This window comes from Galeopterus variegatus, unplaced genomic scaffold (assembly GCF_000696425.1).
Source record: "Galeopterus variegatus unplaced genomic scaffold, G_variegatus-3.0.2 Scaffold98, whole genome shotgun sequence".
Taxonomy (NCBI): Eukaryota; Metazoa; Chordata; class Mammalia; order Dermoptera; family Cynocephalidae; genus Galeopterus; species Galeopterus variegatus.
The window spans coordinates 470,937-495,362 of NW_007726209.1; the positions used below are offsets into that span (position 1 = coordinate 470,937).

The window sequence follows — 24,426 nt, forward strand, 5'->3', positions numbered from 1 at the left end:
AACCCAACTGAGTAAATTCTTTTGGGGGGAGGGGTTAGAGGGGTGGACTGGTAATACAGCACCCAGCTCAGTGCCTTGCAATCAATAAATAGAGGTTGAATGAAAACAAACTCAATGTGCTTTAGGTTTTTCAATCTTATTCACATGAGCCTAGGGCCTTGTCCTACCTCCTTGCTTCTGTCGCCTTCCTGTATTCATTGCTCTACAGGAAATTTTCAAATTTCATTAAACCAGACAGAGGGAAGTTTAGGGGCCGGACTAAATTCTTCCTGCCACAGGGAAACAAAGAGCATTCCCCCCCACCCCAGGCGGAACTCACCAACAGAGGGCGGGTCCGGCAGGAGGCCCCGCCCAGGGTTGCTCCTCCCCCTCCCCAGCTCTTCCGCTCTTCTTCCCGGCAGTCCTAGCGCCTAGTCCGGCGCTTCTCAAGATGGCGGCCGACAGTGAGGTGAGGTGTCTTCCCCTCATCTATCCATATCACTCAATTCTCTGCTCCGCGTCATGGCCACGGGGCTCAATCTCTTTCTTTCTTTCCTTCCCCTTCCCTCAGCCCGAGTCCGAGGTATTTGAGATCACGGATTTCACCACTGCGTCTGAATGGGAAAGGTGAGTGAGTCGCATCTTTGGCTGCAGACACCCTGGGTCCCGGCGCTCCCCCGCCGCTTCCCTAACCCGACACACCACATGTGACGCCACTTCTGCGGGAAAAGTAAGATTCATTGGCCCCGGGTCTCCGCCTTCTCTGGTCAGCTGCAAACCTCTTGCGCGTCTCGCCTCTTGTCAGCCAAAACCCCTGAGACTCAGGCTCTCAGGAAAAGTTTTGTTTTCTCCACTCTCAGATTACTTTCCTTAGACCTTAGGTTTTCTGGTGGTTGCCCACCCGCAAAAACAATTTCCGAGGTGACCAGTACCATTTCTGTTTTCATTTCTAACTCATTTTGCTATCGTAAGCAGTAAACTTAGCAGGTACTTTTTTTCCTTCCTGTGTACATTGGCCTACCCTTTTCAGAGGAGGCCTTTCTTCAGAGTATTTGTGGATGCCCATTTTCCACACTCGCACCATCTCCATCCTGTCTTTTAGAATAACCTTTTTAAAAAGTCTGCATATGGCTTTGATGGAAAGCTTTGATTCAAGTCGTTACATTTCAGTGGGAAATGTGCCCAGGCTTCCTGTGCCTATCAAACTCAGATGAACAGCTGTCTGGGTGAAACTGTTGTATTAATGAAATTAATTGAAAGCCGAGTTTGTGGAGAAGTCATAACTTTGATCGGGAAGTTCCGTGTTCCAAACCCGTCAGTTTTCTGAGTGTCGAGGTCAGTATTTAGATTTGTTGCAGCATTTCATAATTTTTCTGGTTGGGAGAGGGAATTTGTGGATGCCATGTCATTAGATGGCATAGGGAAATGTAAAGAGATCCCTGCTGGAATAGTTTGACCTGTGTTATCCCCCGCAAAAGAAGAATAACTAAGAATATAACCACACTGGCAAGACTTCATTGAGCAGGTATTGTGTGTCCAGAGGTATACTAAGGGGAGAAAAAACCCCAAAGACAAAAACTTGATCCATATGTTAAAAAAACAACAGCAGCAAATAGTTTAAATGTAAGCCAATTGGTACTAACTGTAAAAAATAGTAATTTAAGTGGGGTGACAGTGTGGATTTCAGTTTTTGGAGATATTGTTATAGAAAAGAGAAAATAAGCTGGGCCTTGAAAGTGGGATGTAGTTGGTTAGATATGAGAACAGACTGACATGAGCAGAGACATAGATGAGAGTGAACCTTTGGGACTACATGAAGAAATAGGTCTTCACTGGAGTGATGGCTATCTATGGAAGGGAAATAAATAAGATTAATAGGGAAGATGGGATCAGGTTATTGGACAGCCTCCAAAGCTAAGCAAAGGAATCTAGATTTTATGCTTTTGACCAGTGATTCTTATACTTTAGTCTGCATCAGAATCATAGATTGCTTGGCCTCACCCTCAGAGTTTCTGATTCTGTAGGTATGAGGTCTGACCCCCAAATTTACTTTTCCGGGTCGACCCCGTGGCTCATTTGGGAGAGTGCGGTGCTGGGAGCGCAGCTGCGCTGGGAGCGCTGAGGCCGCTGGTACGGATCCTATATAGGGATGGCCGGTGCGCTCACTGGCTGAGCGCGGTGCGGGTGACACCAAGCCAAGGGTCACGATCCCCTTATCGGTCACACACACACACACACACACACACACACAGACACAAATTTACTTTTCCAACATGCTCCCAGGTAACATAGATGTTGCTGGTTAGGAAACAACACTTAGAGAGAACCACTGCTTAAGACCGTAGTGAGAGACTCTTGATTTTAGAGTGGCCAGGAGATAATGATGAGAGTTGTTTCAGGACACGAGGTAAAATGAAGGTGAGCAACTTACCTTGATTCATAGTTAGGTTGGTGATTTGGGGATTGGAGAGAAAGAGAAAAAAGGAAGGAGAATTGTAAGATATTTCAAAAAAGATTTAAATACATAAGCTTGATGGTAAGTAAGAGTGAGAAGACTCAAACATGGAACTGCAGTTTCTTGCCCGAAAGAAGGAAGATAAGGAAGTGTCAAAGTGAGACGAGTACAGTTTTGGACCTGTTGAATTTGAAATAATTTGATGTTACATGTTCTCACTTATTGGTGGGAGATAAAAATAAATAAATAAATTCACACACACACACAAAAACGGGGGGGGGGGAAGAAGACATAACAACTACAGTTCCTTGAAGTTGATACTACAAGCAAACAGGACCTTGTTGGGTGGGAGGGAGGTTTTGGTAATGGGTCACAATAATCAACCACATTGTATATAGACAAAATAAAATTTTTTAAAAAAATGAAATAATTTGATGTTGAAGGTAGTTAGGAAAATGTAATTTGAACCTTGGAGGGTGGGAATGAGGAAATGTCAGAGTTTTGAGTGGAAAAATGATCACTTTCTCCAAGTTAAATGTTTAAAATAGCCTGAAGCAGAATATTAAATTCTTTAGCTTCTTTTTTTTTTTTTTTTTTTGTCTTTTTGTCTTTTTTCGTGACTGGCAACGGATCGCAACCCTCAGTGTCGCACCCGTACCGGACTGGGACCGGCAACGGGATCGCAACCCTCGGTGTTGCCCCCGCTCCTCGCTCAGCCAGTGAGCCGTGGGTCTGCACATGGGATCCGAACCCTCGTTGGGAGCGCCGCCGCGCTTCTCAAGCGGCGCACTGTAGCAGTGTGCCACCGGGCCGGCCCTTTAGCTTCTCATATGGAAATAATTAACACAGTTATGAGAACTATCACAAGGTAGGGAGCTTGGTTTTTGGCTTTTATGCTCTTGTTTGCAGAGCAAAACTAGAGTTTTATAATTCATGAGAAAAATGTTAAGACATTGGAGTCTCTTAAACTTTGAGTGTTTGAATGAAGTTCTTGTCAGTATCTTATGAATCAGACAGTTTATTAAGAGGACTGAGTAGAAACTCATAACGCTTTTTATTATTTGTCCATTGAAGAAATATTTATTGCATGCCTGTATGTTAGGCACAGTGCAGGACATTAGGGATTTAGGGATGTGGTGGTTAGTAAAAACAGATATGGTTCCTGCTCTTATTGTACAGTCTAGTGGAAGAGACAGACATGAATCAAATAATACAATGAGTTTGTAATTACAAATTAACATAAGAGCTAGGAAGGCAAAGAAACCCGGTCTTATAAGAGTGTAAATAAAGGAACCTAATATAGAATAAAAAGTCGGGGAGTGACCCTTCAGCTAAGATCTGGAGAACTTTTAAGGAAAAAATTCCTAAATTGTTTCCAGTCAAATCTCAATACTTGTAGATAAAGTCCAGCTTTTCCCTTTTAGCAAATACTGATAGAACTCATACAATAAATATTTTAAGATGTTTCTTTTTTTACTGTGAAAGCTATATTTTAAATTATTTTTATTATAACAATAATACCTCACAACAGAATAAAAAATAAAAATCACCTGCAGACATACCACCATATTTAATTAAAAATATTAATTTTTTGACATATTTCCTTCTAATCTGTGTGTGCATTGTAAACTATTTGGATTAAACCATATTAGTACTTATTTCTATAGCTTCCATTTTTTTTCTTTATCGTATGAACATTTTCTTATTTCCTCAAATGTTCTTCAAAACACAATTTTTAATGAGTGCATCTTAGTCCATTGAGCAGATACACCATTAATTTACAGCTGTTTGCTGCAGTTGGATATTAAGGTACCTTACAGGTTTTTACCTTTATAAGGGCAATGTACATTTTTCTCATCTCTGTAAATTTTTCACACATGTATATGTTTTAAATTTCTATTTCTTTTTTTGTAAACATGTACACTTATTTCTAGAGCATTCATTTTCAAAACTAATTGTCATTTAACTGAACCTCCCCAAAAGTTAATTAGTATATGAACTAATACCACCTTTAATTTTTAAGGGGAATTAACGAGAAGGTTCATTTGAATAGTAACTCTGATTTATCATTACTACTTTAAAATAGAAATGTAAATATTAACTTACAGTGTCACTGAGGAAGAATTCAGTGCCTTTGAACACAATTTGACTAAAATTAACTCTAATACTCTATCATACTTCCTAGGTGTTTCAGGGAGCAGTGGTGCCATTAGCTTGCATCATACGTATATAACTAAGCTTCTTAGAGTAATAAGTTTCCCAAAAGTGTCTTTTAATATTTTAATACTACCACTGAAATTTGACAGATTTCATTTGCTGATGTTGAGTATGTTGCTAGTCAAAATTCAATTCTCTTTTTAGTAGGTCTTCTTGATCTTTAGATTTAAAGATTAGATAACAAATAGTTTTAAATCTGTTTGTCAGTTATTCCTTAAAGCTGACAAATCTCGAAATTTCTTGACAGCTATCTCTTAAAATTTGTTTTATTTTAATGAGCAAAGTTCACAAATGTTTTCTTTTTTGAAGATGAGGGGTAAATCAGGGAATTCCTAAATACATTTAAATAAAAAATCAGTTATTTTGAGGGTAGGGGAGAGATTATTAGTTTCATAATTATCTTTAAAAGTATCATTTTAGTCTGTAAGTTTTTACTTCTGCCCTAAATTTTTTGTACTCATTTTAATAGATTTATTAATTCTTAATTTATATTTTATAGAAGGCAAAATGCTTTTGTTGGATAAACAGTAGACTTAAATGAATAAAAACTTAAGAATTCTTGAGCTAAAGAAGATTATTTCTGCTTTTATTCCATATTCATAATTAGGTTGACAACACTAAACCTACTGAGTCTTCTCTGATTAAAATGTTAAAATATAAAAAAAAAATCCTTTTTAAAGAAATTGTGTAACAGTAGGAAAAATATATTGTTACATATTTAGAAAGCTTTCGCCCCCTTTCTAGGTTTATTTCCAAAGTTGAAGAAGTCTTGAATGACTGGAAACTGATTGGAAGCTCTTTGGGAAAGCCACTTGAAAAGGTCAGATCTATTTGCTGGTGTCTCTATATAAGTATTTACTTTGAAACCTCTATTTTTAAGTATTTTGCTGTATTTGGTGCATTTGAATTAAATGCTTTTTAAAGTTATGTATAATCTATAAACATCAGATGACATCTGGAGGAATTTGGATTTGAATCTGTGGCAAATGATATATGTAAGATATTTGTGAAATGTTCTTTAAGTAATTAAGTTATATATATGTAATGTCATTCTTTGTGAGTGATTTTATTTCTGTTTCTCCTGATGTTTACTTCTCTCTTGCCTTATCTCTTAGGATGTTAAGAAATTGTTTTTCAAAGTTTTTTAGTTGATCAGAGAAAAACTATAGTTATCTACGTTCTGGGTAGAGTATTTTGCTTAACTGATGAGGAAAAATCTTGATCTTATAACTGACTTGTCGTAGTTAACAGCTATTTTACTCAATTTTTGTATTTTATGATACCACTAATAACATCCTTGCCCTTTTAAATTTACGGATCTTTGAGGATTTTATTTAAGAATGAAAAAATTATTCTTGCCAATTGAGGTGGAACTCTGATTCTAACTGAAAATATTGGTAGTTTTACTCGTAAACCACACCCCAAATGTTTACTGAAGAATGTACTCTGAGAACAAATCTAGAATTTCTGAATTCACTGAAGGGATCTAACAATTTGATCTTAAGTTTATGTAGATGCTTAGTTTGTTAGGTAAATTTTTCTGAAGTAAAATCGGTCATTGTTTTTATTACAAATCTATTATTAACTCAATAATAATTTAACTGCAATTTACCCCTGTAAGAAACTTTGTATTCTTAATATGTGCTAGGGTTTTTCAGCTTTATGGTGGTGATAACAGAATTTAAGACAATTCAAAAAGCATTAGGATTTTTTTCTTTATCCATATGAATATGGGCATAAAAAGTAACACAACATATAGAAATTGCACATCATTTAGAGATTTGCTGGAATATATAAAGTTGTTTTACTATAGTAAAATATTTTTATGTTTACATTTTTGAATAAATAGAAAATGTGAAGTTCTCAAACACAGATCATAACAACAATTGATATAGATGCCAATAAAATTAGAGACAGAATAAGCTCGTTGTAGTTGGAATGGGAAATGAATTTCACTACCAAAAAGAGAGCTAAACCAGGTACTTGTAAGCTTTGATATTCTTTGATTTACACATACAGTATTTACTGAGTATCAACTGTGTGCCAATTGTGAAGAAATAATGAGCAAGGTAGATGCGTGTTGCCACGGATAAATTTTAATGAGGGAGGTAAGTAATAAAGGAGTAAACAGATTAATATTTTAGATGATGAGTTCATTTTGGGGATTTAAATGGGTAATGTATTTAGGTAGCAAACTGCCAGGTATGTAGTAGAGGCTAAAGAGGTGTTCATTCTAGCCCATTTCTCCCTAACTAGATAGTAGTAGTATGTAAACAAGATATGGAAAATATGAGCAAATTTCAAGGTGAGCTGTAACCAGTGATGAATAAGAGTAAAGAAAATGTAAAGGACAGGGATTATTTGACATAGAAAATAAAATTGAGGGAATGCCTTAATAAGAGATTTTAATTTATGCGAAGGACAGGGGAATTAAGAGAAATTATTTTTTAAACCTTTAATTATGGAAAATTTCAAACATATGAAGTGAACAAAGTAGTATAATGAACCTCCATGTGCTCGTCACCAAGTTTCAGCATTAATATTCTACCGTTTCTTGTTTCCTCTTGTACCTCTGTCCACTCCCCTAACCCCACAAGATTTTTTTAATAGTTTTTTTAAAGAAATAAAATTTGCATACATTGTAATGCACAAAACTTAACTACTTAATTTCGACAAATGTTCACACTGGTGTAACACACTACTGACAAAATATAGGACATTTCTGTCACCCCAGAAAGATTCCTAGTGACCCTTTCCAGTTAATCCCCATACCCCTAGGCATCTGCTGTTTGGGGTTTTTTTGTTTGTTTTTCGTTTTTTTCCAAACAGATTACTTTCGCCTTCTCTAGAATTTCATATGTGTGTATCATACAGTATGTACTGTCTTGTGCCTGACTTCCTTTACTGACCATAGTGTTTTTGAGATTCATCTAAGTTCTTGCATATATTAGTATTTCTCTTAAATGCTGTGTGGTAGTCTGTTGTATGAATATACCATGGTTTGTTCTACTTGATGACAGACATACTGATTATTCCGAATAAAGCAGAACATTCTTGTATGAGGACTTTTTGGACTAATGTTTTTATTTCTTTTGGGTAAATACCTAGGAATGGAATTACTGAATCATAGGATAGGTGTGTGCTTAACTTTTTAAGAAACTGCTAAAACTTTGTACTATTTTACCCACCCACCAGCAATACATGAGAGTGTGGGTTGCTCCACATTCTTACTAATTGGTTGTTTTCAGTCTTGTAAATTTTAGTCATCCTTATGGGTATGTAGTTTGTGGTTTCAATTTGTTTTTCTGCAGTGAATATTGATATTGACTACTTTTTTTATGTGCTTATTAGCCATTTATATATCTTCCTTTGAGAAATGTCTGGTCAATTTCTTTGTCCTTTTTAAAATTGGGTTGTGTTTTTTATTGAGTTGTAGGAGTTCTTTTAGTTCTTTTTTTATATTCTGTTTTTAAGTCTTTTCTCAGCAGTTTTGCTAGGTTGGGAAGATATTCTTTTTATGTTTTCTTGTAGAAGCTTTATCATTAGTCTATCATTTAACTTGTATTTAGGTCTATGATTCATTTTGAAGTACTGTTTGTGTATGTTGTGAGGTGGGGATAAAGCCTCAATTTTTGCATATAGATATCCTGTTGTTCTAGAACCATCTTTTGCGAATACTTCTTTCTCTATTGAATTGCTTTGTCACCTTTGTTGTTCATGTGACCTAAGAAGTCTACTACTGGAATATGTATTCTGTTCCATTAATGTTTTGACTGTCTTTATGTCAATACCATATTGTCTTGATTACTGTAATTGAGAGTTTCCCAACCTTGACACTATTGAAATTTTGGGCTGGAATATTGTGGAGCTGTTCTTGTGCATTGTAGAGTATTTAGTAGTATCCCTGGCTTCTACCTACTAGATGCCAGCAGTACCCTCCCTGTTGTCACAACCAAATTGTGTCCAGACATTACCAGATGCTCCCTGAGGGGCAAAATTGCCCCCAGTTGAGAACCACTATAAAAGCTTTTTAGTTAATCCCGAAGTTAATGTAAATTATCTAGCTTTTGTTGTTGTCCCAATATTGTTTTGTCTATTCTAGATCTTTATGTTTCAATTACAAATTTTAGAATAAGCTTGCTAACTTTTTTTTGGAGGAGGGCCTGGCTGGTATCCGTATCTGAACCCTTGATCTTGTTCAACACCATGCTCTAACCAACTGCAGTAAATGGCCAGCCCAAGCTTGCCAAGTATTATAAAAAAGATTATAATTATGCTGTGACTGTAATTAGGATTATGTTAAATTTATAGATTACTTTGGGGAGTAATGATATTTTAACAATCTTGAAACTTCCAGTCACAAACATGGCACAACTCTCCATTTACTTAGGTCATCTTTAATGTTTCTCAGCAATATTTTGTAGGTTTTGGTGGAGGTCTTATACATCTCTTGTTAAATTTATTAATAAGTATTTTATGTTGTATGATGTGATTATAAATGGAATTGTTTTTTAGTTTTATTTTCCAGTTTTTTGTTGCTAGTACATAGATATACAATAAAATTTTGTATGTTGACTGTATTTTGAGACCTGGCTAAACGTACTTATTAATCATAACAATTTTGTTAATTTTGCATTTTTTGGTTTTTTAAAAAATTATCTTTTGCATTTTTTACATTAATATGTTGTGTGCAAATAGGGATTGTTTTACTTCTTCCTTTTTGGTTTTTATACCTTTATTACTTACTGTTATTGCACTAACCAGGACTTTCAGTAAAATGTTGAATAGAACTGCTGAGAGTAGAGATCCTTGCCTTCTTACCAATGTAAGGAGTGAAATGTTCAGTGCTTCAACACTTAACTGTTGGTTTTCCATAGGTTTCCTTTATAAGACTGAGTAAATTCTTTTCTTAGTTTGCTGAAGTTTTTTTTTTTTTTTTTTTTTTTTTTGGTAAATGAATATTTAAGTTACTCAAATCTTATTCAACATCTATTGAAATTATCTCATGGTTTTTCTTTTTTATTCTCTGAATATGGTAAATTATATTGCTTAAATTTTTTTTTTATTGTGGTAAAATATAATAAGAGTTACCATTTTAACCCAAGTGTAATATTTAGTGGTATTAAGTACTTTCACATTGTGGTGCAACCGTCACCACCATCCATCTCCAGATTTTTTCATCAACCCAAACTGAATCTCAGTACCCATTAAACCATAACTCTGCCCACCCCTGTTCCCTTGGTAACCACTATTCTACTTTCTGTCTCTATGAATTTGACTATTCTAGATACTTCATATAAAGTGGAATCATATGTTATCAGTCCTTTTGTGTCTGGCTTATTTGATGTAGCATAATGTCTTCAAGGTTCATCCAAGGTTGTATAGCATGTATAAGAATTTACTTCCTTTTGAAAGCTGAGTAATATTCTATTGTATGTATATACCACATATTGTTTATCTGTTTATAAATGGACACTTCGGTTCTACCTTTTAACTGTTGTGAATAATGCTGCTATAAACATAGGTGTACAAATATCTGTTCAAGTTTCTGCATTCATGTCTTTTAGGTTTATACCCAGAAGTGGAACTGATGGATGATTTGAGGATTCTGTTTCTAATTTTGGGGGTAATTGCCATATATTTGACTGGCTACAAATTCTGTTTGATTGTTTGGTGGCTGGCTGGTTAGGTACAGGGATCCGCAACTGTGACCTTGGTGTTATAAGGCTGCACTATAACCAGCTGAGCTAACCAGCTAGGCTCTTACAAATTCTGTTTTTGTTTACCTGAAAATATCTTTATTTTACCTTGTTTTTGAAGATTTTGCTGAATAATTTTGGCTTGAAAGTTTTTTTCCAGTTCTTTAAAGATAAGTTCAATTGTCTTTAGTTCTCTATAGTAACATTCATATATTCGTTCTACTTTGGTGTTTTTCACTGGCTGCATTCAAGATTAAAAAAAAAAATCTATTTGAACTGACTGCGATGTGCATAGGTGTGCCTCCTTTTATTTTTCCTGCTTAGAGTTTATTAATATTGGATATGTTTTTTGTTTTTCATCACATTGGGGAAGTTTTAGGCCATTATTTTTTCAAATATTTTTTCTGCCCCATTCTTTACTCTTTTTCTGTGACTTGTTATGTTTATGTTTGACCTCTCCATACTGTACCACAGGTAGGTCTCTGAGGTTCTGCTCTCTTCAGTCTTTTTTTCTCTCTATCCTTTAGGTTGGATAACTTCTTGTGGTTTTGAGTTCATTTACTGCTCTGCTGTTTCCAATTTGCTGTTAAGCCCATCTGTTGTATTTTTCAATTTGGTTATTTTAGTTTTTAGGTCTATCTAAAATTTCTGTTTGGTTCTTTTAACTTCCACTTCTTTTAGATTCCTCACCTAACTATGTTTTGAAAATAAGTAGTCCTTGAACATATTTATTATAGCTAGGCTAAAGCCAGTTGCATCACTTAGATCTTGTTTTTTTTGTTTGTTTTTTGTGGCTGGCTGGCACCGGGATCCAAACCCTTTGACATTGGTGTTTCAAGGCAGCATTCTAACCAACTGAGCTAACCGGCCAGCCCTACTTAGATCTTCTTGAGGTTGGTTTCTGTTGACTATATTTTTTCTTGAATATGTGTCACATTTTCCTGTTTCTTTGGTTATTGTAGGAGTGTGTGTGTGTGTGTGTGTGTGTGTGTGCGCGCGCAGTAATTTTTAAATTTTATGCTTACATACGTATGAATGATATGTGGAGACCAAATGGAATCTACATTTCATTCATAATGTAAGCATAAATTTTCATTTATAAAATTTGTAAAATACCTGTTTTGTTCCTCCAAAGAGTATTTTTCTTTTGTTCTAGGAAGCAGTTAATTTGGCTGCATTAAAACTTCATTCCCTTTTCAGTGATGGCAGCAGCTGAAATCTTTTTCTTTCAAGCTCTTCCTTTGTCACTGTACTCTAGAGTCTCTATTACACATGCATGGTTGGGCAGATATCCAAGGTTTGGGGCAGTTTATATGCAAATTTGGGGGCTTACCCCCTGTTCACTTCTTCCTTTACGGAATTTATACCTCAACTCTAGAACTGTCCTGCCAGCTTTGAAGTCTGCTGCCCTGAGTTGTGCACAGATTAAAGTGTTAGAGTGCCCTTAGATCACCAATTCTCATTGTGTTCTGAGGACTCCTGTCAGTCCCTGAGAACTTTTCAAGGTTTGTCAAGACCCTTCCTTTTCCAGCTGTATTAGGTATGTGAGGCCAAATTTTCTTCATGTACTTCAGTTAGAACAATGGATTGCAGAGATTGAAAACAGAAGCAGATATAAGAATCCAGTTATATTTTTTAAAACTATACGTTTAAAAGATTGGCAAAAATGTAAAACAATGCCACTCATTAATATTTTTGTTTGTTCTGGAAAATATTGTTAGGACTTTATTTTATCATATATTAAGTAGTAATAGTAAGTTCATTATCATTTTAAATGAATTAATAAATTATAACTTTTCCTTTTTTATGTGAGATTGTAAGTAATATTTAAGAGTGTAAGGAATCCTGAGTCCAAAAAGTTTGAAAATTGCTGCCTTAGACAAAAAGGTGTAAATACGCAGATCACACTTTTTTTCCATGGGTAAAACTACTCTAGTTTCTGCCTGCGTTGGGTCACTCTCCAGAGCTTTGAAAAATTATATTTTTGTCCACATTTTATAATTTTTATCTGAGGGAGCATTTATCTGACCAAACTACTTCACCATTACTAGAATCTGAAATCTTGGAAAATGGTATTAAGAGAGAAATAAGTGGCAATTATTGAATATCAGCTAGAGTGTCATGTACTATAACTGGGACTGTGCCTGTTAATTTACTTAATCCTTAGATGAATTTTAGTGATTAGGTATTACCACATTTTATGCATGAGAAAGGAGGCTTTGAGTTCATGTAATAATTTGCCCATAATCATTCTGCCAGTAGTTGGTATAAGAGGGATTAAATTTAGGTCTGACTGCCTTCAAAACCCACCTTTGGGACATGGAGGCTTATTATAAATACAGAAAAAAGGTAATTCCTGAAATACTTATCAAGTGCGCTAAGTAATGGGCTGCAAAGACGAATAGAAGATAGTCTTTGCTTTTTTCACAGTATAGTGGAGAAATAGACATAAACAAATAATTAGAATAAGGTACCATTCTTGTGATTTGAATGAGATGCTGAGAATCACTAACTTCTTGATGATAATCAAAGGAGACTTTCTAGAGGAATTAACATTTAGGGTGAGTTTTGAAGAATAAGTAAAAGTACGCTGAAAGAACAAAGTAGAGAAGAGCAGTGGGAATAGCCTATGCACAGGTGTGAAGGAGAAAGCACACCTCTGGGGAAATACAAGTTGTTAGACATAATTGCAACAGGGTAAATGGAAAGTAGCTGTGGAAGACAAAATTGGAAAAGTGGGGGCTAGATGTGTGGGCTTTGTATTTCTGTCATTGTGGGTACTTGGCTCTCTTGGAGATACTTGTGATAAAACATTTGTGTATTTTAATTTCTAATTATATTACAGTTTTAAATCATTTTCAGTATCAATTTTTTGCTTTTCTGTACAATACATAATTAATACATAATTTTTTTTTTTAAAGATGACCGGTAAGGGGATCTTAACCCTTGACTTGGTGTTGTCAGCACCACGCTCAGCCAGCGAGCGAACCGGCCATCCCTATATGGGATCCAAACCCGGGGCCTTGGTGTTATCAGCACCGCACTCTCCCAAGTGAGCCACGGGCCGGCCCAATACATAATTTTGAAATTAAAATATAGGTACATATATGGAGGTGTATACACAAAAATTTTTACTGATAAAATACATGATTAAAAAGTTTGAGAGGGCACTGTTGTAGGTATGGAAAGCCATTAAGTATTTCAAATGGAGGAGGAACAATATCAGATATGTATTTTAGGAAGGTAACCATATGGAAGAAGGATGGAAAGCTTGTAAAATAGTCTAGGCCAGATACTGTGGAGGGTGATCTTCATCTTGCTGAGGTCTTGGCCCTCCAAAGTTCTGGCATAGAATATATCTTAGTTACCTAAAGTTTGAGTAGGTTGAAAGATGAGTGGAAAGTATTGTTGGTGTCAAATTATGGTAATGTTTAGTACCATGTTGTTCTTACATAATTGCCATTATCATCTTTTCTTTTGGAAAAAGAACATCTTCCTCTGCCTAACCCTCACACTTTCCTGAGAAGTTATTATTTTTTTCCTATTTATCTCTTTTTTAAGGAATATTTTATTGATTTTTTTCTGTTAGGTTATGATTTAGGCACAGCAAGATGTACAGAACTAAAATATATAATTTGTTTTGACAAATATACATACCCATGTTACCACCGTCCAAATCAAAATATAGAACATTTTCATCATCCTAGAAAGATTACTTTTTTCTCTCTCCAGTCAGTCCACTGCGTAACCACAGTTTTGATTTCTTCCACTGTATATTAGTTTTGCCTATTCTTGAGCTTTGTATAACTGGACTCATACATTATACACTCTTTGTGTCTGACTTTTTTACTTAACATGTTTTTAAAATTCACCCATGTTGCACATATTCTTTTTATTGTGTAACTGTACTACAGTATGCTTATCCTTTCTCCTGTTGGTGGGCATTTAAATTTTCTCCATTTCTGGATTACTATTAATAAAGCTTCTGTGAACAATTTTGTGGACATCTGCTTTCATTTCTTTTGAGTATATTCTTAGGAATTGCTAGATCTTAGGGTAGTTACATGTTCAATTTTATTAGAAACTGCCGAACTATTTCTCTGGAGTGTTTGTATCATTTTATGCTCTTAGAATGTATGAGATTTCAAGTTGATCTGCATTCTCTCTGACACTTGGCATTGTCAGATTTTTGTTTTTCATTATTCTGTTTGGTGTGAAGTGATACGTCACTGTGGTTTTAATTTGGATTTCACTGATGACCACTGATATTGAGTAGTCATCTAGTAATTCATCACAATTACTGTGTTATTGGTCATTCATAGCTTCTTTTGCTCATTAAAAACAATTAGATTAATTTTTTTTATTATCCTCCTATATCCTTGTTGTGAGAACTTTTTCATATATATGTTTTGAGTTTTTTTCCTTCAATGCATGGCTTCCCTAATTCTTTTCTTAACTGTGTCTTTTGATAAGCACAAGTTTTATTTTCATGAAATTTATTTTCTCAATTTTCAGTTTCTTTGTGAGTGCTTTTTATGTCTTGTCAAAGGAATCTTTGCCTATTCCAGGGTATTCCCAAGATCTCAAGACAATTCTCCTCTATTTTCTTCCATGTGAATATCTAATTATTCCAGGATTATATATATAAATATATATATATATATATATATATATATATATATTTATATTTATATTTTGGTGGCTGTCCGGCACAGGGATCCAAACACTTGACTTTGGTGTTATCAGCACCATGTTCTCCCAAGTGAGCTAACCAGCCAGCCTGTACCTCTGTTATAATATTGAGTATAAGTGTGAAGGTATTTCTGGACCCTATATTATGTTATATTATATATATGTCCTTTTTTTTTTAATTTAAAAAATCAGAAACATTTAACATTTACTTTAATATATCTGTGGGTTACAATGCGTTGTTTTAATACATGCGTATACTGCACAATGATTCACTTAGGGTATGCAGCATAGTTTTATACCTGTTAGTCTACCACTTGTTCTCCAACCCACTCTCCTCCCCTCCTGGCCTCTGGTAACAGTTATTCTACTTTCTATTTCTGTAAGAACCATTTTTTTTTTTCTTAGATTCCACATATGAGTGAGATTATGTGGTATTTGTCTTTCTGTTCTTGCTTACTTAATATGATGGTTTCCAGTTCATCCATCTTGCTGCAAATGATAGGATATCATTTCTTTTTATAGATGAATAGTATTCCATTGTGTATATATATATAACAGTTTTTTATCCATTCATCCATTTGATGGGCATTTAGGTTGATTCCATCTCTTGGCTATTGTGAATAATGTTGAAATGAATATGGGAGTGCAGGTTTCTTTTTAATATATTGATTTCATTTCCTTCTGGTTTATACCCAATATAAACCAGCTGTGTTATAAGGTAGATCTATTTTTAGTTCTCTGAGGAACCTCCAACTGTTTTACACAATGAAGTCTACCAATTTACACTCCCACCAACAATGTAGAAGAGTTCCCTTCTCTCTGCATCCCACCAACATTTGTTATTTTCTGTCCTGTTAATAGCAGCCATTCTAACTGGGGTGAGATGATATCTCATTGTGGTTTTAATTTGCATTTCCCTGATTATTAGTGATGCTGAGCATTTTTTCATGTGCTTATTGGCCATTTGTATGTCTTCTTTTGAGAAATGTCTGTTCTGGTCCTTTGCCCATTTTAAAAATTGGGTTATTTATTTAAAAGTTGGGTTGAGGGGCCAGCCCGGTGGTGCACTGCTACAGTGCGCCGCTTGGGAGTGTGGCGGTGCTCCCGCCGAGGGTTCGGATCCCACATACAGACCGGCCGCTCACTGGCTGAGCGAGGTGCGGGCGCGACACCGAGGGTTGCGATCCCGTTGCCGGTCCCGGTCCGGTATGGGCACAACACTGAGGGTTGCGATCCGTTGCCGGTTACGAAAAAAGACAAAAAGGAAAAAAATAAAAATAAATAAATAAAATATAAAAAAAAAAACCATTTTAAAAATTGGGTTATTTATTTAAAAGTTGGGTTGAGTTCCTTATATATTCTGGATATTAGCCCCTTGTCTGATGTGTGGTTTGAAAACACTTTCTCCCATTCCGTAGGTTGTTGATAGTGTCACGTTGTTGATATTGTCACATTGTTGATAGTGTCTCTTGCTGTGCAGAAGCTTTTCATTTTTATGTAGTCCCACTTGTCTATTTTTGCTTTAGTTGCCTGTGCCTTTGTAGTGTTGCACAAAAAAGTGCTGCCCACTACCATTTCATGTATTATTTCCCCCCTTTTTTTTCTGTAGTTTTATAATTTTGGATCTTAAATTTAGGTCTTTAATCCATTTTGAGTTGATTTTTGTGTATGGTGAGAGATAAGGGTCTAGTTTCAATCTTCTGCATGTGGATATCTAGTTTTCCCAGCACCTTTTATTGAAGAGGCTATCCTTTTCCCACTGTATATTCTTGGCACCTTTGTTGAAAATCAATTGGCTGTATGTACGTGGGTTTATTTCTGAGCTCTCTGCTCTGTTCCATTTATCTATTTGTCTCTTTTTATGCCAGCACCATGCTGTTTTGGTTACTACAGCTTTATAGTATGTTTTGAAGTCAGGAAGTGTGATGCCTCCAACTTTGTTCTTTTTGTTCAAGATTGCTTTAGCTATATGGAGTCTTTTGTGGTTCCGTATGAATTTTAAGATTTTTTTTTCTATTTCTGTGAAGTTCTTGGTATTTTGATAGGGATTGCATTGAATGTGTGATTGATTTGGGTAGTATGGATATTTTGATGATGTTAATTTTTCCAGCCCAAGAACATGGGATATTTTTTCATTTATTTGTGTTCTCTCCAGTTTTTTTCACCAATATTTTACAGTTTTCATTGTCATCTCCTTAAATTTAACTCCTTAGTATTTCATTGTTTTGGTAGCTATTGTGAATGGGATTATGTTGCTTTGCCTCAGATGGATTTGCCACCTCTCTCCCCTGGGTGATGGAGATGCAAAGGATTACTCAAATTCCATTTCCTCTGAGCAGTGAGACACTCCAAAGGGGTTAACTTCCCCAGAGCCTTCAAGAGAGAGGCATTCCTCCTTTGGGAGATTAACACTGAACTGGGGTTCTGTCTCAGTATTTATTCTCCAGGCCAGAAAGTTACAGAAAAGGAACATAGGTGGGGTTATGGCTAAGTATAGTTTAACAATAGAAGCTGGTAACATCAGTGAGATAACAAATTGACATTCCATAATGCAATTTGCAAAAGGTTAAGTCGATCCACCAACAAAAGCTTGTTCTTAGCAAACATTTTCTTTCCCTATAGCAATTTCCTTAGTATGTTTACATAACAATTAAGTAAGATTAACCTGCACCAAGGACATCTACCCTTTGAGCCTGGTTAATCTACACCAAGGACATCTAACCTTTGAGCCAGCAATTTTGCTGTGTTACAATTCTATATCTATATCAGAGGCTTTAGCCTGGGGAAAGTTTCCTGTGTTTTGCAAGGTTAACATTTCTATATGTAATTTTTATTTTTATTTATTTTTATTTTTTTTATTTATTTATTTTTTTTTCTATATGTAATTTTTAAAGGTTAGGTTACACCTGAAACTACAGGGCTTTGGAAACTAGGCTCTGTGAAATACATTTGCTTTATAAATGTTAGTGTACTCCACAGGATTACTTTCGTGATTTCTTCTTCAGCTATTTATTGGTGTATAGGAAAGCTATTGATTTTTGCATGTTGATTTTATATCCTGCCACTATACTGAATTCACTTATTAGTTCTAGTAAATTTTTTGGTGGAGTCTTTAGGGTTTTCTATGTATAGGGTCATGTCATCTGGAAATAGGGATAGTTTGACTTCCTCCTTTCCAATTTGGATGCCCTTTGTTGCTTTCTCTTGCCTTAATAAACTGGCTAGAACTTCCAGTACCAATGTTGAGTAAGAGCAGGGAAAGTGGGCATTCTTGTCTTGTTCCAGATCTTAGGGGGAATACCTCCAGTTTTTGTCCATTCACTGTGATATTAGCTGTGGGTTTTTTGTATATGGCCTTTATTGTGTTGAGGTACATTCCTTTTATACCTAGTTGAGTGTTTTTATCATGAAGGGATGTTGGATTTTGTCACATGCTTTTCTGCATTGATTGAATGATCATATGGGGTTTTTTTCTTCATTCTATTTTTTCCCCCTTCATTCTGTTGATGTGATGTATCACATTCATTGATTTGTGTATGTTGAACCATCCTTGCATCTGTGGGATGAATCCCACTTGATCATGGTGAATGATCTCTTTATTATGTTGGATTCTGTTTGCTAATATTTTATTGTGGATATTTGCATCTGTCTTCATTCGGGATATTGGTCTGTAGTTTTCTTGTTTTTGTTATGTCTTCTTCTGGTTTTGGTATGAGATTAATGTTGGTCTTGTAGAATGAGTTTGGAAGTAACCCTCCTCTTCAGTTTTTTGGAAGAGTTTGAGAAGAATTGGTATTAGTTATTTTCTAAATGTTTGGTAGAATTTAGCAGTCAAGCTGTCTGGGCCTGGTGTTTTCTTTGTTGGGAAACTTTTTATTACTGCTTCAATCTCATTGCCTGTTATTGGTTTATTTAAGTTTTTTAGTTCTTTGTGATTCAACCTTGATAAATTGTATGTGTCTGAGAATTTATCCATTTCTTCTGGTTTTCCAGTTTGTTTGCATATAGTTCTTCATTATAGCCTTTTATGATCCCTTGTATTTCTGTGTTATCGGTTGTAATGTCTCTTTTCATTCCCGATTTTATTTATTTGAGTGTTCTTTTTTCTTCATTAGTCTAGGCTGAAGGTTTATTGGTTTTGTTTATCTTTTCTAAAAACCAAGTCTTTGTTTCATCAACCTTTCATATTGTTTTTTTAATCTCTAATTCATTTATTTCTGCTCTGCTCTTTATTATTTCTCTCCTACTGATTTGGGGTTTGGTTTGTTCTTATTTTTCCAGCTCCTTGAGGTGTAATGTTAGGTTGTTTATTTGAAGTCTTTCTTCTTTCTTCAGGTAGGCATTTATTGCTGTAAACTTCCCTCTTAGAACTGCTTTTGCTGTATTCTATATGTTCTGGAATGTTGTGTTTTCATTTTCATTTGTCTCCAGTTTTTTAATTTCTTCTTTGACCCATTTGTTGTTTAGGTGCTTGTTTAATTTAATGTGTCTAGTGTCCCTTTTGTTGTTGATTTCTAATTTTATTCCATTGTGGTCAGACAAGGTAGTTGATATGATTTCAGTTTTTAAAAATTTGTTGAGATTGGTTTTGTGACCTAACATATGATATATTCTAGAGAATGTTCAGTGTGCTGCTGAGAAGCATGTGTATTTGGCTGCTGTTTAATGAAATGTTCTGTACATGTTTATTTGGTCTAATCAGCCTAGAGTAGAGATTAATTCTGCTGTTTCCTGGCTAATTTTCTGTCTGGATGATCTGTCCTTTGCTGAAAGTTAAAGTCCCCAACTATTTTCATGTTGGAGTCTATTTCTCCTGTTAGGTCTAATAGTAATTGCTTTATATAACTGGGTGCTCCAAAGTTGTGTGTGTATATATTTAGAATTGTTGTATTCTCTTGTTGAATTGATCCCTTTATCATTATATAATGACCTTCCTTATTTTTTTTTTACTTTCCTTGACTCAAAGTCTATTTTATCTAGTATATGGATAGCTACTTCTGTTCTTTTTTGGTTTCCATTTACATGAAATATCTTTTTCTGTCCTTTCACTGTCAGGCTGTATGTGTCTTTATAGATGAAATGAGTTTCTTGCAGGTAGCCCCTTATTGTTATTTTATAATCCATTGAGCCAGTCTGTGTCATTTAATTGGGGCATTTAATCTATTTACATTTAGAGTTATTATTGATGTATAGGGAGTTGTTACTGCCATTTTGTTACTTTTTTTCTGGTTCTTTTGTTGATCCTTTTTTCCAATCTTAACTGTCTTCCTTTGTGATTTAGTGGTTTTCTCTAGCAGTGTATTTTGATATCTCACTATTTATTTTTAGTATGTCTTTAGTGTTATGTTTACCATCAGGCTTATAAAAAACATGCTTTAGTTATAACAGATTATTTTAGGCAAATAACAACTTAACGTTGATATCTAAGAAAAAAAAAAACAAAGGCAACTCTATGCTTTGGCATTACCCCCCCCCCCCCCCCCCTTGCCCTTTTTTTTTTTTTTTAGAAATAAACGTTAAGTTGTTTTTTGCCTAAAAAAATTTTTTTAGGCAAAAAAAAACTTAACGTTTAAATTAAAAAAAAAAAAAGGGCAACCTCTTGTTTTGGCTTTCCCCCCCCCCCCCTTTTGGCAATTTGTTGTTTCAAGTTACATCTTTTAATATTTCTAATCTCTTATATGGTTGTTGTATATGTTAGTGTCTTGTTAGGTTTGTCCTTCATACTAGGGATGCAAGCAGTTTATTCACCATTCTTACAACATTGGAGTATTCTGAGATTGTCTGTGAACTTATCTTACTAATGAATTGTGTATCATCAGATGTTTTCTTGCTTCTCCTTAGTGTCCTCTTCTTTCAGATAGAAGATCTCCCTTTAGCTTTTATTCTAATGCAGGTCTAGTGTTCATGAATTCCTTAGCTTTTGTTTGTCTGAGAAAGACTATTTCTCCTTCATGTTTGAAGGTTAGTTTTGCAGGATAGAGAATTCTTGGCTGATAGTCTTTTTTCCTTCAGCACTCTGAATATATCATCTGATTCTCTTCTGGCCTATAGGGTTTCTACGGAGAAATCTGCTGAGAGATGTATTGGGGCTCCTTTGAATGTTATGTGTGTCTTTTCTCATGCTGCTTTCAATATTCTTTGTCTGCTTCTTGATAATTTGATTGTGATGTGACTTGTGGTGTTTCTCCTTGGATTGAAATTGTGGAAGAACTCTGAGCTTTCTGTACATGGATGCTGTCATCTTTCTCCATACTTGGGAAATTTTCAGCCATTATTTCCTTGAATATGCTTTGTATGTCTCTTCCTTTTTCCTCTCTTTCAGGCATGCCAATTATTCAGAGATTATTTGGCTTGAGAGAGTCCCATGTTTGCTGTATTTCTGCTTCAATTTTTCTTATTCTTTTTGCTCTTCGGATTTCATAATTTTATATGTTCTGTTTTTGAGCTCATTGATTCTTTCCTCTGTTTGATGAAGTTGAAACTTTCTATTGAGTTTTTTAGTTTAGATATTGTATTCTTTATTTCTGGAATTTCTTTTTTTTTTTTTAATTGATTCAATTCCTTCGTCAAGTTTCTCGTTCTCCTCCTTGATTGTTTTCCAGATATCATTTAATTTTCTATTTGTATTTTCTTGTGCCTCCCTGAACATCCTTAAGAGGGTTGTTCTGAGTTATCTGTCAGACATGTCATAAATTCTGTCTGGATCCATTGCTGGTGCTTGGTTTGTTTTCTTTGTCATGTTATATTTCTCTGTTCTTTCTTGATCTTTGTGTCTTTACGTTGATTTCTGGGTATTACCTCTTCTAGATTTTATAGATGTTCTTTGGTGGTGTTAGACCTTTACTGGTTAATATCAGAGTGAGCTTTGTCTCTGGTCTGTGGTTTTGATTAATTCCAAAATTGGGGGAACTTCCTGTGGGGACCTGCAGTTGTGCTGTGTGGTTGTGCTAAATTGCTGCTGATTCTCTGGGGAAAGTTTGTGTGTGGACCAGATTTTAATTGTTGGCCTTTTAATCACTTTTGGGTCTCGTGAAGTTGGATACACCTGGGCTGTGTGGGAATTCTGGCCCAGGACTGAGTCTTTCCAGCACACCCTGCCCCCTGCAGTTCTGTCACCCTGACCAGTCTTCGTTGAATGTGCCTGTGCCAATAGGAAATCAGCTGCCCACTTTGCACCCCAGTGTTCTCCTGGCAGGTCTGCCTCCCTCTTGCACTCCAAATGCTTCCCATGGGATGGGCCATGCACGGATTCCTCATGATGACTCACCGGCCTCTGGATGGTTCCTTTCTTTGGTTAGCTGCAGCCTCCTGCTCCTGTGTGGGTCCATAGGAAACCTGTCAGTGGTCTCACTGGCCTGCGGGCTAGGATGGTACACTCTGAGGCCCTATTCTTTCCTGCAGACTCCAGGCAAGTTCACACGAAGGACTTAGCTGTGGCTTTTGCTGGCTCCTGCTCCATGTGCTGCGGCTTCTTCCCTTCTCTCACAGGGCGGGCCCTGAAATGGCCAGGACTGAAAAAGTTCAGAGCAGTTTCTTCCTCTTATAGTTGCTTCTCCCGCCTTCATGAACTCTGCAGTTGTCTCCTCTTCCTTCAAGCTCCAGTGGTGCCAGGTTGTCAGTCTTTGCTTTTTAATGGTTGTAAATTGGTCAACTGTGGGAGAGAGTTATGCTGGCGACCTTCTATTCAGTCTTCTTGATGACCTGTTTGTCTGTCTTTATGCCCTTACTGCACTGTCTTAATTACTGTAGCAAAGTAATTCTTACAATCTGGTAGTATACTTACTCATCAAAATTATTGTAGATATCTAGGTCCTTTGAATTTTTATATTAGTTTTAGAATAAGCTTGTCAGTTTCCGCAAAATGCCTAGTGTGATTTTGATTGGGATTGTATTGAATTTGTAGATCACCTTGGGGAGAATTTTCTTTTTAACAGTGTTCTGTCTTCTAATGCATGTACGTGATATAACTCTATTAGGCCTTTTTAATCTCTCCACGGTGTTTTGAAGTATTTTAGGTAGAGTTCTTACTCATCTTTTTAAAAAGTTTATTCCTAGATATTTTATTTTTTTTTATGTTAGTAAGACATAGTGGCATTGTTTTTGATTTTCACTTTCCAAGTTTTTGTTGCTAGTATATAAAAATACAGATGGTTTTTGTATATTGACCTTGAATTTCACGATTGTGTAAATTCATCAGTTTTAGTGGTTTGTTCGTAGATTCCTTTGGCTATTCCACAAATATAATCAGGCAAACTCTGGATACAGACAGTTTTATTTCTTTCCAAAATATATGTTTATTTCTTTTTATTGTCTGGTTAGGGCACTCATAGGTTATTTTCGATACATTACTAGATTAATTTTGATGAACCAAAGTTGTCAATTCTAGTTCTAAAGTAAATATATACCATATACTAGAGTTTGGTATCAAATGACTATATCATAATGGAATTGAAGGAAGGATGTTACCGTGTTGTTTTTTAATTGAGTTAAATTATCTGGAAAAGTCTGTCTTGGAGACAGAAACTGTGCTTTCTCTTTATTGAATATCATCAAATCCTCCTTGAGATACCTGTTGGTGAGGTTTACAATAATACCTAGAATCCAGGATTAGGGTTAGACAATGTCTCTGTATCATTTAAAAAGAGTATTTCAGCTTCACTGCAAACTTGAAAAATGGACTTATCTCTAATTTTCTGGGTTTCTGTCTCTTCCAGTGTTTTTTAGCCTTAACTGTTTTATATATTGGGCATTACTCCCAGCAAACCCAGCTCTTGTGTATATTATTATATTACTTTTTGCATTTAGAAGCTTTTGATGTAGGCCATAGATGCCTTAATTTAACACAGGTTAACTTCATGTTAAAAAAAAAACGCATATAAAAAAAATCATAATTTTTGATATGTATCCTACATGGAGATTCTTCTTTTAATAAAAAGATTGATATTTGGGGCCGGCCCGGTGGCGCACTGGATAAGTGCGCCGCTTGGGAAGCGCGGCGGGCGCTCCCGCCCGAGGGTTCGGATCCCACATACAGACCGGTTCCCGCTCACTGGCTGAGTGAGGCGCGGGAGCAACACCGAGGGTTGCAATCCCGTTGCCGGTCCCCGGTCCGGTACAGGGGCAACACTGAAGGGTGCGATCCGTTGCCGGACACGGAAAAAGACAAAAGACAAAAAAAAAAAAAGATTGATATTTGGGGCCGGCCCGGTGGCGCACTGGATAAGTGCGCCGCTTGGGAAGCGCGGCGGGCGCTCCTGCCCGAGGGTTCGGATCCCACATACAGACCGGTTCCCGCTCACTGGCTGAGTGAGGCGCGGGAGCAACACCGAGGGTTGCAATCCCGTTGCCGGTCCCCGGTCCGGTACAGGGGCAACACTGAAGGGT

At 35.9% G+C, this 24,426-nt stretch overlaps 1 protein-coding gene across 2 annotated transcripts in view; it reads left to right on the top strand.

The window, feature by feature from the left end:
• The first annotated feature begins 548 nt into the window (after window positions 1–548).
• RAB3GAP1 (RAB3 GTPase activating protein subunit 1 (catalytic)) overlaps window positions 549–24,426 on the top strand; it is a 110,797-nt gene continuing 86,919 nt past the window's right edge. For both annotated transcript variants that reach the window (XM_008583492.1, XM_008583497.1), the window contains exon 1: window positions 549–606. In XM_008583492.1, coding sequence (XP_008581714.1) covers window positions 598–606 — 9 coding nt within the window. In that variant the 5' untranslated portion in view covers window positions 549–597. The remainder of the gene's footprint in view (window positions 607–24,426) is intronic.